Source organism: Parasteatoda tepidariorum, chromosome 3, assembly GCF_982258835.1.
Source record: "Parasteatoda tepidariorum strain Cologne lab strain chromosome 3, Ptep-v5.0, whole genome shotgun sequence".
NCBI lineage: Eukaryota > Metazoa > Arthropoda > Arachnida > Araneae > Theridiidae > Parasteatoda > Parasteatoda tepidariorum.
Genome location: NC_141757.1, coordinates 116483918 through 116503046, shown reverse-complemented (window position 1 = coordinate 116503046; position 19129 = coordinate 116483918). Strand labels below are relative to the sequence as shown.

The window sequence follows — 19129 nt, the reverse complement described above, 5'->3', positions numbered from 1 at the left end:
AGAATACATCATTAATTATACAATTACTCTGATTTATTTTAAACCATTTTCAGTGAGCCTAGAATATTGGAGGGCTTATTTCAACAAGCCAAATGAAGTAACATAAAAAATATACAATAATAAAATTGAACTCAAGACAAAGATTAAACAACAATTACTAATGAATCAAGCATTGGACCAAACTAGCCTACGAAGAGGATTTTTTGATGAATTAACCCGCATTTGCGTTAGATGGAGAGAAAAAAACCACAAAACCTCCTACGATTAGCGCAACGGCAAAGTGATTCAAACCGTTTAGCAGTGAAGGATACTTTGCGTCAGCACTGTGGTCGGTGCCAGTCGAGAGCAGAATTCAATGTGTGTGTAGAAAATATTTGAAGATGAAATACAAAAACTAACCACACGAGAACTAAGTCACCAACATAAAATAACAAGCCGAATGGCAAACAAAAAAGTCTTCCCGCAAAAAGCTTTAAAGGAGCCAACAAAAAGGAAACACCAACACATACGGCAGCATCGCCAGGACAATGCAGCTAGCGGGAGAGCAGCTTCAACGTGGTAGTGCCCCCCTGGCGTTGCTGGTGCTTGGCTCCTTTGGTGCTTTCGCGGGGTGATTTTTGGTTTTCCAATTGGCTTGTTATTTCATGTTGGTGTCTTCGCTCTTGTGTGAGTTAAATAGATCAAATTACATGAGCCTTTATAAAAAAAAAAAAAATACATAAACATAAACTTTCCTGTCATATTTTCTGCGACTGTCATTTTTAAATAATTTACACATTAAAAAAAGTCTGAAACTGAATAATAATGAATTATTACTATTTATTTTCAGTTTAACACTAGAACAGTCGAATTTTGGACTTACCTAAATTTGGGGTTAAATTGACATGAAATTGATGTCATTTCAAAGTAAATCATTTTTTAATCGATGGGTATTGTTAAAAATACAATATACAAGTGAATTTAGAAATAAAAAATATTATTTGCTAGTTTTTTTATTAACTAAATGATAAAATAACAATATTGTGTAGCATTATATTGCAGATTATTGTTTTGCCGGAGAGCAAGTAATTCGAAAATATGCAAAAGAAAGAAATGTAAACAATACACATTAGTATACAACATGTTTTAAAATGTGGAAGTTCCATCTTTAATTATTATAAGCGCTGACGTACTATAGTATATCCCCGTGACCAGAAAGTCACAGTGAAACATTGACAAATTGATTTCCAGCATCTCTCATAATTATCAGATCACTAATAAAAATAACCCTTCCAAAATAATTATTCTTAAATTTTATGTCTTCGCAAGTTTTGAAGTCTAACAGAACTTCAGAAATAAACTATTACGCACGAGGGACAAAATGACCCCTTTTGCACTTTTAGGTATTTCTATGATTTTAATAATCAACATAAACGCATGAAATTTTGAGACTTAGAAACAATTTAAGAAAAGTAAAAAAATATTAGCTTCGTAGCTCACGTGCATCTTTTAAAAAACATAATAAATGGCAAAAAAAAATATCATTAAGATCCCAAGGGCGATTCAAGTGTTAGATTTAATTTGTAGTGTTTGACAAAACTGAAATTAGTAAGCATTTTAAGTTAATGCGGTAATGTCGATTTTTAAAAAGTTTCCTTAAATTTCACTGAAACATAATGGTACAGGAATTTCTTTATGTATTTATAATTATTTTATTATTGTTTTTAATAATTCTTGTGAGTATTTAATTTTATAATTATTAAAAATATTTATTTCATAAATTTATTTCTTAGATATTTTATTGTAAGAAACTCCCATTTGAGTTGAATAAAAAAATCATAAATTATAATTCTCGGATAAAAATATTTAATTATTTTTAAAACTTAAAATATTGCTTATAATTCTCCACTTCTTATTTTTTTTAAAGTAATTTTATTTGTAGCATTGAAAACGCATATTTTTCTTGTGATACCTAGAATACAACCAATTTTGAAAAAAAATTATCTTAAAATTATAGCATAATTAAAACACAAGACATGCCTACATTTTTTTTTATGTAACGATTTCTGTAATTAAAAATAATTAACGCTTCAGAAAGCTATTTAGTAAAAATAAAAATTTGGTTGTATATTTGGAAGAAATAAAATGTTCTCCGCAATTTAAAAGGAAGAAAAAAATATTATTTATCGAGCTATTCAATTGGATACTGAGAGAAGCGTGGGTCAGCCGATCCAGTTCCCCACACATTCGCGACGGCGCTCCCGAGTAAGCAGATTAAATTTGATCAACAAATTGATCCAGCCTGATATATCCAAGCCTTAAAGCTGTAACATTAACACGTCACACTTAACCACGTGATTACTCACAAAAAATGTGGTTAATTGTAAGAACCCAATTGTAAAAAGTCTATTTTTTCCTTCTTTTTTTTTGGCAAAAATGATATTTACTATTTTATTGTCTAAAGATTCGTTATTATTTTGTAAAAATCCATTCAATTTCTAAATTAAAATTCTTTGAAAATTATTAAAGAAGCAAATTAAATCAATTCATCTATAATTCTGAGTTATCTTTTGGGAGGAATATTTCATAAAAATATCTTTACCCTTTTTGGTTTTACCACATTGTTGTACGTGAACTATGTCTGATATGATTGACTTATACATTTTTATCTTGGCCGATTTTTATATGACACAAAAAGAATTGCAATTTTTAATTCAAATAAATATTCATTTTTAGTTAGGTAAACGGTAATCATGAAATAATTCAAGAGAAGTTAATAAAATTTTGTAAAATGATTTTATGTATGCTCTCAAGAATTGTGATAATAATTTTCCAACTGTTAATATTACGTTTATCGTGGCAAAATTTTGAAATTTTCAACTTTCTTACTATAAAAAAAATAATTGCAATGGAAAAAATTTAAAATAGTTTTATATCGATATTTTGATTGATAATTTTTATTATTTTACTATATTTATAATATATTTTTAAAATATTTATATCGATATTGAAAAATGGCAGTACTCGGTAGAGACGAAAAGGAAAACATTTTATAAATTTAGTCGTGTCAACAATTCCGGCTCTATCTGATGACAGCGAAGAAGGCTCAACGATGTTGCATTTTTCTCTTTATATCTCTGCCTAGCATTGCTGAATTCAAAATACTGTATCCATCAGACTTCTTTCTATGAAGTCAGTGATTAAGCATCGGAAGTCAAAGGTTGGCAATTGGAATCCCGTCCGAACAAATTGTCTAAAAGTGGTTATTGTTAAAAAAAAATGCATTTGTAATTTCCTCTCATTTTTTTCTTTAATGTTTATGTTGTTAACTACTAAATTGCTCAAATTTTTTGGATTCTGGAATGCTCTGTTCGAGAAAGTTCTACAACTTTATATAAGCTCATGTAATATTCAGTTCAGTTTAATAAAATCTCAAGTTGAGATTAGCATTATTTGTGATCTTTCGTCTTTAGTCACTTCACACTTATCTAATCTACTTGACACTAATAATACAAAGTACTACAACATTCAATTTCTCGGCTAATTTCGTTTTTTTTAGATCCTGAGTGGGATCATTTTAGGAACTTCATTTTAAAAGGTATTGCGTTAAAATTTGATTGAAAGGGAACGCTCTGCTCAATTGAGATCAATAATGCTGCAATCCCTTGCAGCAAATACTTAATAAATAAATCGCATTATAAAAAAAAAATTCCAAATTTTTGTACAATGTAATGACAAGAAAAATGTCAAGCAGGTGTCCACTGAATAGCATCATTAGGTTATATAAATGAACTTGGTTCGAAACATTTTTCAAAGACCTCTAACTTAAATTCGAAAAGTTTCCGAATAATAGTGTTACGGTTGATTTCGAATCAATGGTAATATTCTACAGCAGAGGAAAGTATCTATATGGAGTACTTCAGGATGATTTTAAATGAGTCGGTGATCAATTTAAGCGAGTTTGCCGAAAATGCACTCATCCTTACGAACATAAAATCTGACCCTTTTCAATTGTTTCCTTTTTAAAGAATTAGACTGAAAAATTACTTCATTTGTAAAAATTGCTCGTCCTTGAAGACGTTGGAAGCGTAGATGGAAGTAGTAAGAATAAATGCTATTTAAGAAACAGTTCTTTTTCTTTGGAAAGGTCATTTAGATATGAATGTCGGTATATATAAAGTTGATTTTCAAACAAAATTAATTCCTGCTTTGATTCGGTTAACCGTGAAAGTTTACTTTTCGAAGAAAAAGAAAAAAACTCTGAACTGCACTTGAAATAATAACTAATTTTCTGAAAAATAATCCCAAAAAGAATGATCGTTGAATGCTGTACCACAAATTAAAAGATTTTATTATTTTCTTTTTTATATAATATCTTATTTATTATAAATTTTTCATTGTAAGCTTCTGCATTATTCCTTGAAAGATTTTGCTGTTTTATTAGTTCACTTAAGTACGTTCACTGATTCATCGTTTACCTGATTCTTCTGATCAACTAATTATCTCATCATTTTCTCTTTTCTTTAATTATTCACTCACTTTATTTAAAAAAAATGCATGATTATTTTAGCGAAAGTGAATTTTAAAAGTAAGTTAATTAAGTAAAAAAAGAATGGACATCCAAATGATCCGGTATAATATATATATCAATAAAAAAATCACCGATGGGGAAATATTAATTTATAATAACTTTTTTATTACAAACTTTTTATTATAAGCTTATACATTATTTATTTGTCATTGAAAGATTATTTGTTGTTTTATTATTTCACTGAAGTACGTTTACTGACTCATTGCCATATTTGCTTCCTGGGATCTATCGAATCTTCTCTTCATTTTCGTTTTTATTTATTTATTCACTCGCATTATTAAAAACAAAATTTTAATGATTATTTTAGCCAAAGTCAATCTTAAAAGTAAACTAATTAAATAAAAAAAAGAGTGAACATCCAAATGATCCGGTATAATATATATTAATAAAAAAATCACAGATGGGGAAATATTAAACTTATCTCACTATTAAATCTAAATTCTCTCTTTCTAACACATCGGACTACAAACATTAGTTTATAAACCTATAAAAATTTATAGTTTGATTCAAAAAATCTCTCTTTTTCCACGTAAAGATAATTTACTAACAACTACTTTACACGGAGAAAAAAGTTGTAACGTAATTACCGTACTGTTCAGTAATGACATTTCTGGTAAGAAAAACCCCAATTCAGGTAATGCAACCAAAATATATGGTATTTCAACAACTTCATTTGGTATTTTCTTCAATTTATATGATAACGGTTTACTTCTGGTTTCCAAAATTATAGTTCTTATTACCACACATTTAGCACAAACACAAAACTAGAATGTAAATTTATACATATGAACCGTATTCTATGCCATGCTCTAATATATCATGATAAAATTACCATATTTTGCTACATCTACCACATTTTATAACCCTATATTGTCTTGTTAATTTTACCAAAGCACTTAAGTAAAAGTTACCGTGCTTTTTGTGGTTCCCATAAACACGGTGCATTTTATTATATTCTGGTAGTTTCGACATTACTTATTTTCTCCATGTACTTGATTATTTCTGCAGATAACAATTGAAATAATTCGACTTTTGTAATGCAACGAATAACTACTTACTTTTACTTTAGTCTTACTACTAACTTTTGTATGCATCAGTGCTGCATTATAATTTCTGAAATCAAAATGGATAATATGATTTTCATATTTCTTGCACTTTAAAGTTTTAGTAAAACGCTTGGTATTAAAGTACTTTGTAAGGTATAAACTACCTTTTATAAAAGTGTTTTCGAACAATAAATTGATTTTTACAATCTGATTCATTTTGCTCAACACAAATTTGGTCTTTTCCTTTTAAAATTTTCTTCTAGAAAATATTTTTATTTTTGACTAACATTTATAAATCTATCCTTACTAAATGGAAAAATAAAAATATTATTTAAAAAACAGAATACAGTTTTTCTTTAAAATACCAAAATGATTTAACATAGTTAATTAAAAAAAAAACATTTCAACAAGTACATATTTTTAAATAAATATTTAAATAATTGATTTTAAAATAGAATTTTGTAAAATAATAAAAATATACTGACATACTAACTGATGAAATTATAATACATTCCTACGAAAACACAAAGAACATGAATTCACAAAGTGACGAAAATTTTCTGGTATGATTAAGGCCCAGTACTGCATGGACGCAAATAAAAACAAGATTTATATGTCAGTGATAAATTGTTCCCGTGAGAAGAAACATATGAGGAAAACACGAAATTCTGGACAATTCTATGAAAAAGAAAGGAGCATTTTCCAAAGAAAATAGTGTCCGAATAGCTGAATCGAAAGAAATATATAAAGCTTCTATTTTACAGAACGTGGAATGTTTTTATTTTGGAAAAAGAATGCCCAAAGCGATGAAACTGAGTCCATTGAAATGGAAGTTGGCTGTTTTAGGACACATTGGACATATATTTTGCGCCTCATCAGTTCAAATGGGATAGCTGTTTAAAGCCTAAAAAACACATTTATATCATGTTTTTTCTTTGTGAGTTTCTTGAACAGTTTAGGCATAGAAGAACTTCTTTTTTCGCTTTATATGTCGTATTGTTTATATAAATGTTAAGAGTTCGATTTTGGTGGACTTTTCAAAAATATTTTTTTCTATAAGAATTGGAGCTGCACCAGCTTGTTAGCGTTCACTAACCTCCGGACTCACCCATTTCATCTCCATCCTATTTAAAACCCTCAGTTTGTGTACTTGATTTTCTTTTGTACTTTATTTAAAAATATAACTAAAGATTGTGCAGATAGCATTCCATCATTGAGATTACCTTCTTGTATCACTGCAAAGAAAATTAGGCGAAGAGAACTTCTTCAGTGAAGAGAAAAATTGAGTGGTCAAAATTTTAAAAATGTCTCTCCATTAGTTTACACAAAAGTTAAAATCAGATATCTTATGTTAAATAATTAAAAATATTTTTCAGATGATAATATTTGTTTGGTCACGTTGACTTCCAAAAAACAGGAAATAGCGAAATTTTCGTTAGCCAATTTAATTTTTTTTTAAATGATAAGATAAAATTTTAAGTTTATATTTTTTAAATACTAATAGTATAGAATGTTGAAATGTTCTTATTAATATTTTATTTTCGTTAAATTTTGGAATTTTTAGTGAAAATGAACAAAAAGACTTAATGAAAAGGCAAAATATTTTCTCCATATAATCTTATGTTTTATGTCTTTCTAAAAATATCTAGCATTGCATTTAAGTTCAGAAAAATTTATGAAATTTTGATACATTCCGGAAAGTACTCATATGAAGCCTCGCATTGGAATACAAAAGAGGTCCTTTTTCTTTAAATCTTTCTTATAAACTTATAGTTTTTAGGTACGTCATAAATAAATTTTTAATGCATATTTTTTTGAAGTTAAAGTAAATAATTGCTGGATAATAACTCATATAGATTTTAGTAATCAAAAATCATATATTTGCATTTCCTAAATTATCCCCTCTCCATAAGTTTCAGATACCTTCCAAATAATTTTACGCACATTTTTTTCAATTTTCAAGCAATTTCGTCCTGAATCCCGGATATGACGATTCCTAGTGACGAAAAACAATATCCCATATTCCTTAAATATGGAAATACCTTAAAAATAACATTTTAACGCATTTTTTTATATCAAGGCAATTACATATGAGAGTGCAAATTGTATATATCCTAACAATGAACAAAAATAGTTCATATTATTTAAGGATGACATTGCGCCTCCCCCCTCCATAGAAAACCTTATGTACGCATTTAAATAAATAAAAAATTGTTTTCATTTTTGAGTAATTAAGTGTTGGAATTTAGTTTATATGGGTCTTGATAGTAAAAAATATTAGTTTCTCTTCCAGAGAATTAGATGTCCATCCCCCTCTAAATCTATATTGTTTCCAAATTTCTACGCTGTTCCCAAATAAAGTTTTTACTCACATTTTTATTTAAATTTTTATGTAATTAAAGGTTAGAACATAATTCAAATTCATTCGAGCAATGAAAAACTTATTTACCGTTTCCTGATGATGATAATCTCCTGAAATCTTAAAATTTCCCTTTCCAAAAGAAATTCTTGCACATAATTTTTTTCAAATTTTTTAGAAAATAAATCTAGCTATTTCACTTCTGTAGACACTAGTAGAAAATAAGATAACTTTTAATAGAACCAGGTGACAAAGATTACTTAGGACGGCCTTGGTCTGTAACAGACTGTAGTGCTTTGAAAGAAGAAGAAAAATTCAGCACCGAATTTTAAAACAGTTGGAAAGTAATCAGTGTGATCTTGAGGACAATATCACATACTTTTTTTCACTTTATGATAATGAAAAAAAATTCAATAGATAAAGAAAAACAGTTGCTAACTACCATTAATAAATATTAATAGAGAATCTTCCCAAGGTAAGAAAGAAATATTTTTAAATGTCTTTTCTGTTAAACTTTTTTTTTATCTTTATGTGAATAAATTTCTTTTCCGTAAAATATTCAATAATTTCAGTCGCAGATTTCAAGAACAAAGGCTTATGGAATAAAATAAAAACGAAATTCTTTGACTGATTCAAACAAAACATCTCATGATAAAAGATAAAAATTCATCAATTTTATTTGTTTTTTGTCACATGCAGAGATCTTTCTTTCTTCGAAATTCAATTCATCTGAAACGCAAATAAAATATTTTCTTATCAATCTTCCCAGATGGCTGCTGAATTTTTTTATTTGCTATTTGTGGTCTTTTTGTTTCTTTTCTGTTTACTGGATTGATTTAATATTTTTTCATAAATGCCCTTCTGTTACTTCTTTTTTTTACTGAATCTTTATCTCTTTTCATTCACATATGTAGAGGCAATAAAATTTTCTATCGATCTGAACAGAAACCGAAATTCTTTGTAATTTTAAAGATAATTTAAAATCACACTCATAAAAATGATTCAACCTTAAATCCTAATATTGAAACCTTGCAATAAGGTAAGACACAAATTTGTTGCAATCATAATACTGTTTCAAATTAAACCATGTTTCCTAACAATAATAAAACAAGAATCATGTATTCAAAACGAATAAGGTTTAATGTGTATGTTTCAGTAAAAAAAAACATTCAGTGTATCTTGAAACTTGAAATGGCGTCAGATATTTTATACCAAAAATGATGCAATGAAACACCAATGACAATTATTGTTGCAATCAACAATCCAACTTTAATTCTGAGATATCTTTTGGTAGGAATGCCAACACCAAAAATGGTGCAGTGAAACGTGTATTCAAACTCAATAAGGTCTAATTTGCATGTTTCTACGCAATCAGAAAAATTCTGTTTATCATGCAAAATCAGATACTTTACACCAAAAGTGATGCAGTGATACACCAATAACAATCATTGTTGACATCAATAATTCACCTCTAAGTATAAGATACTTTTCGGTAGGAATCAAAAGTTGTGCAGGTAAACACAAATGATAATTATTGTTGCTATCAAACACAAATGAAACACTGCACTTTAAAAAATTTCATCTATCTAAACACCAAAAATTATGGCAACTCTGCAAAAAAGTGTTCCACTACACCAAAATCGATTTTTTTTGCAGTGAATACTTCAAACTTTGTCGTAACTGAAATATACTTTCAAGCAGCTGAAATTTAAATGAAATTTTGAAGCACACTTTAAGCAGTTAATTAATTATGTATCGTAGGCATTGTCAGATATTTTACTAGAGCAATACACACAACATGCTTATTTTTCAATTGTTAGCAAATAAAGATAAAATATTCTATAGAAATTCCCCTTTCTTCTACTCTTCATTGCTTAGCTTAATTGCTCTTAAAAACTAGGTTATAATTTCAAAATTATCAAAAATTGAAACTTTCAATTTGCAATATAACTTACAAATTTATTCTTAACATTTTTCTAAACTAATTCTATTCAAATTTCTGACGGTTTCGCTAAAGTAAAATTTGGGAAAAGCTTTAATGCTGAATCTTGTTTCTCATTCCAATTATATAGGAAAAGTAGGTTTTGTTATTCGCAGAAGAATGCTGGTTGAAAAGGCAAAAATAAATTATTTAAATATGTGAAATTCCTTTAAGCTAATTCATTTTGTGCCATTGTTAAACATATTTTGACAAAAATGTTCCTAAACGAGAAAAAGTGAATTATGTATATATATATATATATATATATATATATATATATATATATATATATATATATATATATATATATATATATATATAACATAAAAAAGCTTCAATTAATCTTTTTATGTTCACACTTCTACATTTTAGTTTTTAACAGTCGTACGAATTACTAAGAAGGGATTTGCATTTATTTAAAATCCAAGCATTATTACATTTGTTTAACATTCAAAAATTTCAATTGTTTAACATCCAAGCATTATTACATTTGTTGCACATCCAAACATCATTACATCTGTTTAACGTCCGAACTTATCTACATTAACTTAACATCCAAACATAATTACATTTATTGAACATAACTACATTAAATATAACTACATTTGTCTAATGCCAATTACGTTTATTTAACAACTGTCGTTAATAAGTGAAAATAAATAATGCGGACGCCTTTTAAATAAAATCAATCAAATGAACTACAAGTTCTACAGATGAATGACACCAATTATAAAACTTTAATCTTTTATTAACTAATAATTTAGCATCAAAAACGGATTCTAAAAAATTATAATTCTAAATTACAACAAAAAAGAACAACAACAAAACTATCTCAAGTTGCCACGCAACCTAAAGTGAAATATTAAAACAAATAAATCTAAAGAAAATTAAAGGTGGCGCTTCGGTCAAATATACATACGCTAATGACTTAAAATCTTAAACATACTCCCACCTTGCAAAGTGATATTATAAATAGCACTTTGGAATAAACAGTTAGCATTTCTTTAAAATACAAACTAACTCATGTATATTGGTCATCTTTATATGAAACTAATTAAAAAAATATTCAGTCATTATATAAATAACAAAAAGTTCATAAATCTAAACGTTGTGGAATTTTTATGATTCTTCCCAATCTGCCTTTGATAAGAGAATTCACTTCCAAATTATCAGGCACATCAACGGACTTGGGAATATTATGAACTTCCAAGTTAATTTTCTTCGAAGACTTTTCCAGAACATCCATATCGTTCTTTGCTGACAGCTCTAAAGGATAAAGTCTTTGGAAAGGTCGGATCCTTTCTCCTTGAGAGGTTCTTAATCTGGCTACTCTAGGAATACTGTCCTTTCCAGGGTAAAGCTCCAAGACAATTCCAAGAGGCCAATCTATGCGTCGAGCATTATCTTGTCCTATTAAAACAATATCACCGATGTTTATTACATCATTCCTTCTTATTCCCTTGTGCACTAGCTGAGCAAGATATTCATTTCTAAATCTTTGTTTGAGATCTTCACGTAATTTTTGCAAAAATTTTACGCGTTTCAACATAGAGTTTCGATTCACAAGGTCTAGATCGGGAGTTTCGTTGCTGTTGCTACCTTCCCCGTATATAAACGTTGCCGGAGTTAAAGGTACTAATTCAGATGGATTATCGTGAATGTAGGTCAATGGTCTGCTATTTATAACCGATTCACAGTCACATAAAATTGTAGTTAGTTCTTCATAATCTACAACAGATTTACCTAACACACGACGCAGAAGAGTCTTAGGCATTCCAACTATCCGCTCCCACCACCCACCCCATCATGCTGCTGTGGGTGGAATAAATTTCCAAATTATTTTCCGAGCGTTTGAGTACCCAGCAATCTTGTCCCAATCTAAATTCTTTAAATAATTGTTTGCTCCTACAAAATTCTTACCATTATCCGAGTAAATGACCGATATTCTACCTCTTCTTGCGATAAATCGTCTGAATGCTTGAATGAAAGCATCTGTAGTGAGAGACCGTACTAATTCAAAGTGAACTGCTCGGTACACAGCACAGGTAAACAAAACGATCCAAGCTTTTTCATTCGATTTTAGATACAGAGGACCGGCATAGTCCACACCAGACACTTGGAAAACTTTTGTCTGAGTAACTCTTTCTCTTGGAAGGGGCGCAAACGGAACTTCTACTGGTTTAGCTTGATGACGCTTACAAGTCACACACTTGGAAATTACTTTATTTACTAACTTTTTAGCTTTAAGAATCCAGTATCGCTCTCTGAGTCTTGAGAGTAAGATTGAACGACCTGCATGCATCGCTTTTATATGCTCTTCACGGATTAATTCTAACACAACACTGTTAGCAGGTAAAAGGATTGGACATCTGAAATTCTCATTCTCATCACTATGTACCAGTTTGGTCTTGACTCTCAGAATACCACTTTTATCTCGAAAAGCTTGCATTTTGGCGAGAAATTTATCATCTTGGAAATGCGTTGTTTGCATTGACTTAAAAATCACACTTTCTGCCTTTGTTAACTCCTCACAGAATAAATTTCCCTTTAACTTATCCTGATGTGAAACGTTGTGGACAAAACGTAGGATCCAAGCGACTACTCTGACATTTCTGCTATATGTTGGAAAGTAATTACACCCTATTTCCGTTACTTCAATATTTACCATGGAAATAACTACTTGTTTTCTTTTTTCCAAATTTACTTCCTCTTCATTAACGGAAATTTCGTCAGCTGCTGCGGGCCATTGTGTGTGGGAAAGATATAGCCAGCTGGGGCCCTCCCACCACTTCGAATTGCCAAGTTGTTGAGCAGAGCAACCTCTACTTGGTAAGTCTGCGGGATTCATAGATCCGGGCAAATGCCTCCATGCTTTTACTGGAGTCAATTTCCTGATTTCTTGAACTCGATTTTCCACAAATACACCCCATGTGTCTTCTCTTTTAAGCCAAGCTAATACAATTGTTGAGTCTGTCCAGAAATGAACTTTGTCCGTCTGAAACTGTTTTACTATTTCAATAGATAGACGAGCTGCAATTGTGGCACCAAGAAGTTCAAGTCGAGCAATCGTTGTTTCCTTTTTCCCGCTAGGTGCGATTCTTGCTTTACTCTGTATCAGGTGAACTTGAACATTGCTTTCATCTTCTATTCTCAGGAAAACTACTGTGGAATACGCAAATTTACTGGCATCACAAAAGAAATGTAATGAAATGCGTTCGTAACCTTTGTCACAATGTAACCACCTTGGGATTTCTATGTGCTTCAGATATTCAAGCTGACTTAGCCACTTTGTAAAATCTTCTCGTGTTTTTGTGTCAACTTCATCGTCCCAACCAATTTTAGCTTTCCACAAATTTTGTAACCATAATTTTGGTCGTAGCGATACCGGGCTAGTTATCCCCATAGGATCAAAAACTCTGTGTGAGGCAGCTAAAATGCTTCTTTTGGGGATTTTTTCATGTTTTGTGTCTTTCATATCAGGAATATTAATTAACAGAGTATCACTTTGTCTATTCCACTTCATTCCCAGAATATTGGTTTCACTAGAATTAGGCTCTGATGGGTTAGTAGACTCCCACCCTCGTAAATCAAATTGTCTTTCAGCCATAATATTAGTAGCAACTTCTATAAATTGTTTCAGCTCTGATTCAGTTTTCACGCTTGTGAGGCAATTATCTACATAAAAACTGCATATTAGTTCCTGTATAATCTCTTTAGGGTATTTTTCATTCCCTCCCATTGCTTCTTCTAGTTTATTATTCAAATGGTATTGAATAGTGGCTCCAAGCAAAAACGGACTACAGGAAACGCCAAACACAACTCTTCGATGACGAAAATGTTTCATCTGTCCATCTTCTCCATACCATAAGAATCGTAAGAAATTTCTATCATTTTCATAAACACTTATTTGTAAAAAAGCCTTACGTATATCAGCTGTTACGCCAAATTGATATCTTCGAAATTTATTTATCATTGAGGGAATTACTTCTATCAAATTTAACCCTTTTTCTACACAATCATTTAAACTAGGAACTCCTTTTCTCTTAGAAGAAGCATTGAACACGGGCCTGATTTTAGTTGTGCTGCTCACCTTTATCACAGGTCGATGAGGTAAGTAGTGACAAGGTATCCCCATGTCTTCTTTTGGAACCTCTTCAATTATTTCCTCTTTCTCCCAGTCCTTGAACACTTCTCCATAGGCATCATACAATTTGTCGGTTTTCAACTTGCGTGTTGTCATTTGCAATCTCTTTAACGCCAAATCATAATTATCTGGCAAAGGCAAATGCCCATCAAGCCATGGCAGACTAACTATAAAACGGCCATCTCCTTCAACTTTCACTGTATTTAAGAAATGTTCCATTGAGGCTTCTTGCAGTTCCTCTCTAGATTTTTGTTCTGAAGGATCTTTTATTCCTAAAGAATCTAATCTCCACAGCTCAGAAATATCCATTTCTTTTACTAAAAGTGAAGTAACCAACATTGCGTTGCTTGACGGTAAATCATTTTCAGGTGCTTTCCCTGTTAAAGTCCATCCCAATAGTGTCTCTATTGCTACTAATCCACTTGCCAAAACTCTTCGTTTTCCTGTCATAAGTTTTCCTATTACGTCAGCTCCAAGCAGAATTTGAACTGGTTGTGACTCATTTCCGACGTCTGACAACTTTATATTAATTTCTTCAAGCTCTTTTAACCAGGGTCCAAAGCTAACAGGTGTTATAGTATCACAAATAGATGCTTGATCTAAAGCTTCCATGTTACAAGTCAAGTTATTCTCTGGATTCCTTAATCTAATTCTATAACACGTGTGTTCAAATTTATCTGATTTATGACCACCAAACAGAGAGTGTATGAGAGTTTCTTTTCTCAAGGGAACATATTCCATCTTTTCAGCCAAATTTTTTAAAATATATGTTCTTTGTGATCCAGAATTTAAAACTGCTCTCACCACAATTTCTTTTCTATCAGATATCAGCTTTAGTTTCATAGTTTGAAGGAACACTTTCGGACCGTACGTGATGTTGGACATGTTTATTTCGGAACTTTCACTTTTCTGCCCAGATTTATCGGGTTCACGATTTTTTGCAGCTAAAGATTCACACATTAGTACCACATGTCTTTTACCGCATATGACACATTTTATAAAAGCTTTGCACTTACGAACTGGATGTCCTTGCATTAAACAGGCAAAACAACATTGACTTTCTTTTACTATGTTCTCTCTTTCAGCTAAAGTCATATTTCGAGCGGAAAAGGAATCTGAACTTTTATGTTTCCCTGAACAAAACACACACACTTTCTTCAAATCTTTTACATCTGTAGTCAATAGATTTGCCGCTGTTGAAAATCTTTTTGTTGGCAAATCTCTTGCTTTCTTTTTAAAGGGTAGGCGTTTTTCATCAGATCCCAAGCCAAAACCTGACATGGCCAAATTAATTCTTTCTTCACCTTCCGTTTCTGCCTTCAGAAAAGCCATGATGTTCGTTAATCGCTCTTTGGCGTCAACTGAAGCAACGCGGGAAGAACTTCGGTTCCAGGCTTTTAGAAACTCTTCTTGGAAACAAGATTCTACCATAGGGAATAGTATTGAAGCGCATTTCTCTGTCGTAACACCTAACGTTTCTAAAGCTCTAAGATAGGACTCTAGTTTGTCATAAAGGGACGTCATAGATATCTTTTCATGCTTTTGAACGGAAACAATGAGCTTCAACAATTCCCTAACATAAACTTCGACCAAAAGGTCATCCTTGCCAAATCGGGCTTTGAGGCTATCTACTGCTTTGGTATAGTTTGCAGCTGTTGGAGGAAAGCTTTCTACAACTTCTCTAGCTTTAGATCCAACAGTTGTAGCCTGAATCAGGTATTGAAATTTGTTTTCAGGGGCAATATCTGTATCGTTATTAATTTGTTCAAATTGTCCCCAAAATGGTAGCCAATCTTTTAAATCTCCACTAAATTGCCTAAGTTCTAATTTCGGCAAATTAAACTGCTTTCTGGCACTGGCACTAATAATATTTGGCGGAGACTCACCGGTTCTTTGCGATGTAGCTTGAATTCTCGCCAACTCCAGTTCATGTTTTCTTATACTTTCTCTCTCTTCATATTCTCTTTGTTTCTCTGTTTCCTCATATTCTCTTTGTCTCTCTTTTTTTTCATATTCTCTTTGTCTCTCTTTTTCTTCATATTCCTCCTTTTGTCGTCGATCATTGACAGTAGCTACCAATACACTTGTTACAAAATCTGGATCAGCTAAATATTCTTTACTTTTCAAAATGATCGTTTTCAGATCCGCTACAGTAGCTTTTTGAGGTAATACTTCGCCAATTTCTTGGGCAACAATAATAAGATCCTCCTTTTTAAATCCTTTTGATGCTAAAAACATTTTTCAAATCAGAAGTAGCGTATCAACCGTCCTGTCGCGGACGCCACAAAATGTCGTTAATAAGTGAAAATAAATAATGCGGACGCCTTTTAAATAAAATCAATCAAATGAACTACAAGTTCTACAGATGAATGACACCAATTATAAAACTTTAATCTTTTATTAACTAATAATTTAGCATCAAAAACGGATTCTAAATAATTATAATTCTAAATTACAACAAAAAAGAACAACAACAAAACTATCTCAAGTTGCCACGCAACCTAAAGTGAAATATTAAAACAAATAAATCTAAAGAAAATTAAAGGTGGCGCTTCGGTCAAATATACATACGCTAATGACTTAAAATCTTAAACAACAACCAAACATTATTGCATTAGTTTTACATCTATAATAAACATTTCAATTTTTGTTCGTTAATACAAGAACTCTGAATACACTTTCTACACATTTCTATTACATTATAAAAATTTACAAGTCAAAACACTCAAAGCTCCTGAATGCCTCCAAACTTCTCCACTTTTTACATTTTTCTAGTTAATATTTATGCTCCAATATTTTATTTTTGATTTACAATTATTTTAACCTCCTCATAATGCAAGCAATTTAAACAATTGTATGAGACCTGATGCTCATGCAAAGTAATTTTTAAGTAAGGGTTAAATTAAACTAATTTACGTTACTGTGTTATTTTGCCACCACTTTAAATATTGTTAGAAGCAATGAGTTGAAGGTTGATTTATGTCACAACTTGTACCACAAATATGATGTAATCCCTAAAAAAGGGGAAGTTTAAAATGCGCCTTCCCTAACCGACAGAGAATTCAAGCAGATTGGAATTCACCATGGTAGGGCAAACAGCATCCTGAGAAATCGGTAAAAATCTGATTTAAATATAATAGTTATCAATAATTAATTAAGTTAAAAACTATATATTGTGTTTGCTCAAGAGTAGTTGTTCTGTTCAATATGAATACAAAAAGATTATTTGAAAAATCACTATAATTGGCAATACACCCTACCAGGAACACTGTAAATGCTCCATATTAAATTATGGTATAAAACACCGGAACTATCATCCATAAAATATATTTTACCGTAAAATATAAACGTAAATTTTACAATACTAAACTGCTGTTTGTAGAAAATGCAACACCATGAAAGAATCATCAGAATCAAATGAAATTTAATGCAGAAACGACTTGTACTGATACAAATAAATGATGAAATTTTCAAAACAAAAGAAACAAATTAAGCGTCCGAAATCAGTATTTGGTGCAGCCACCACGCGCTGCAATAAGTGCTGCTATACGACGTGGCATGGAGTCAAACAGATGTCGAATATCTGCTTGAGGAAGAGAATTCCATATCGCTTGTATGCGCAACCAAAGTTCGTCTTTGGAAACTGCAGGACGCGGATCACGAGTGAGACGCCGACCAACCATATCCCACACGTGCTCAATAGGCGACATATCCGGCGAATAAGTGGGCCAAGGAAGAAGTTGCATGCGTTGTGCTGAACAGAAGTCTCTAACAGTCCGCGCAACATGTGGGCGTGCATTATCCTGCTGAAAGATAGCTCCAGGGATGCCTTGAAGGAAAGGAACGACTTCGGGCTGTAGCACTTCACGGACGTATCTGTTGCTATTGAGATTACCCTCAATTCGTATCAAATTGGATCGTCCATGATACGAAATCGCACCCCAGACCATAACTCCGGGTGTTCGACCACTATGTCGTTCAATAATACACTCAGGAAGGCAGCGTTGACCGGCATAACGTCTAACACGAACACGGCCATCATGGGTCCACAAATTGAAGCGTGATTCATCTGAAAAGACAACTTGGTGCCAATCAGCTCGCCAGTCTCTGTGCTCAAGAGCCCACTGCCGACGCAGCCGTCGATGATCCGCCGTGAGGGGAATCCTGTATAATGGCACCCTTGCACGCAATCCACGGCGCAGCAGACGACGACGAATTGACGAAGCCGACAATTGTACACCTGTAGCAGTAGACCAATGTGCTGCCAGCTGCCTGGAGGAAGCTGTGCGATCATTCACCGCCATGCGGAGCAGGTGTCGATCATCGCGCTCTGACGTCACCTTCTGTCGTCCAGTGCCTGTTTTTCGAGTTGTTCGGTGCTCGTCGGTCCACTGCTTCCAAACTCGCATCACTGTGGAACTGTTCCGCTGCATACGAGCTGCTATTGCGCGATAGGAAAATCCTCCTTCTCGAAGGCCGATTATCCTCCCTCGTTCAAACTCCGTAAGTTGCTTGAATTTCTTATTCTTCCGTCGTGGAGGCATACTCAGGTCTCACTAAACGTTTGCCACTAACAAATAATCATAGACTATTTTCAACGTCCCGCTACAGCACGTTATTTATACGCTTTCAGCATCAATTCAGAGGGCGCTGCGCGCGCCACGCACGCGCGATGGCTCTGAAACTTTATTAATTTGCATAATATCCTATAATTGACATTTGCTGCGAATTTCATTTGATTCTGATGATTCCTTCATGGTGTTGCATTTTCTACAAACAGCAGTTTATTTATTTCATTTGAGTAATTTTGCAGTAATTATGACTGTAAAAATTTTACACTATATCAATTTTTTGCTACTTCACATGTTCCGGTCAAAATGGATTTTACGATAAAAAGTTCCTTGAGTGCATGTTTTTTGCCGTAATTTGACCCAGATTTTTTTACAGTGTATAGATATTATTTCAGCATACATACAGACGGTATTTGTTCGGTTTTTGATAAAGGATTGTAAACACAAAATTACGGTAT

The 19129-nt window shown here is 31.9% G+C and overlaps 1 protein-coding gene across 1 annotated transcript; it reads right to left on the bottom strand.

Annotated features, from left to right (window-relative positions):
- Positions 1-11049: 11049 nt before the first annotated feature.
- Positions 11050-11730, bottom strand: LOC147814220 (uncharacterized). The gene has a single exon (XM_087160273.1). The coding sequence runs from the start codon at positions 11728-11730 to the stop codon at positions 11050-11052; it is 681 nt and encodes a 226-aa protein (XP_087016399.1).
- Between the last annotated feature and the right edge of the window lie 7399 nt (positions 11731-19129).

Excerpts from the sequence above, each read along its gene's own strand:
- LOC147814220 (XM_087160273.1), bottom strand. The coding sequence starts at position 11,730 with ATGCCTAAGACTCTTCTGCGTCGTGTGTTAGGTAAATCTGTTGTAGAT.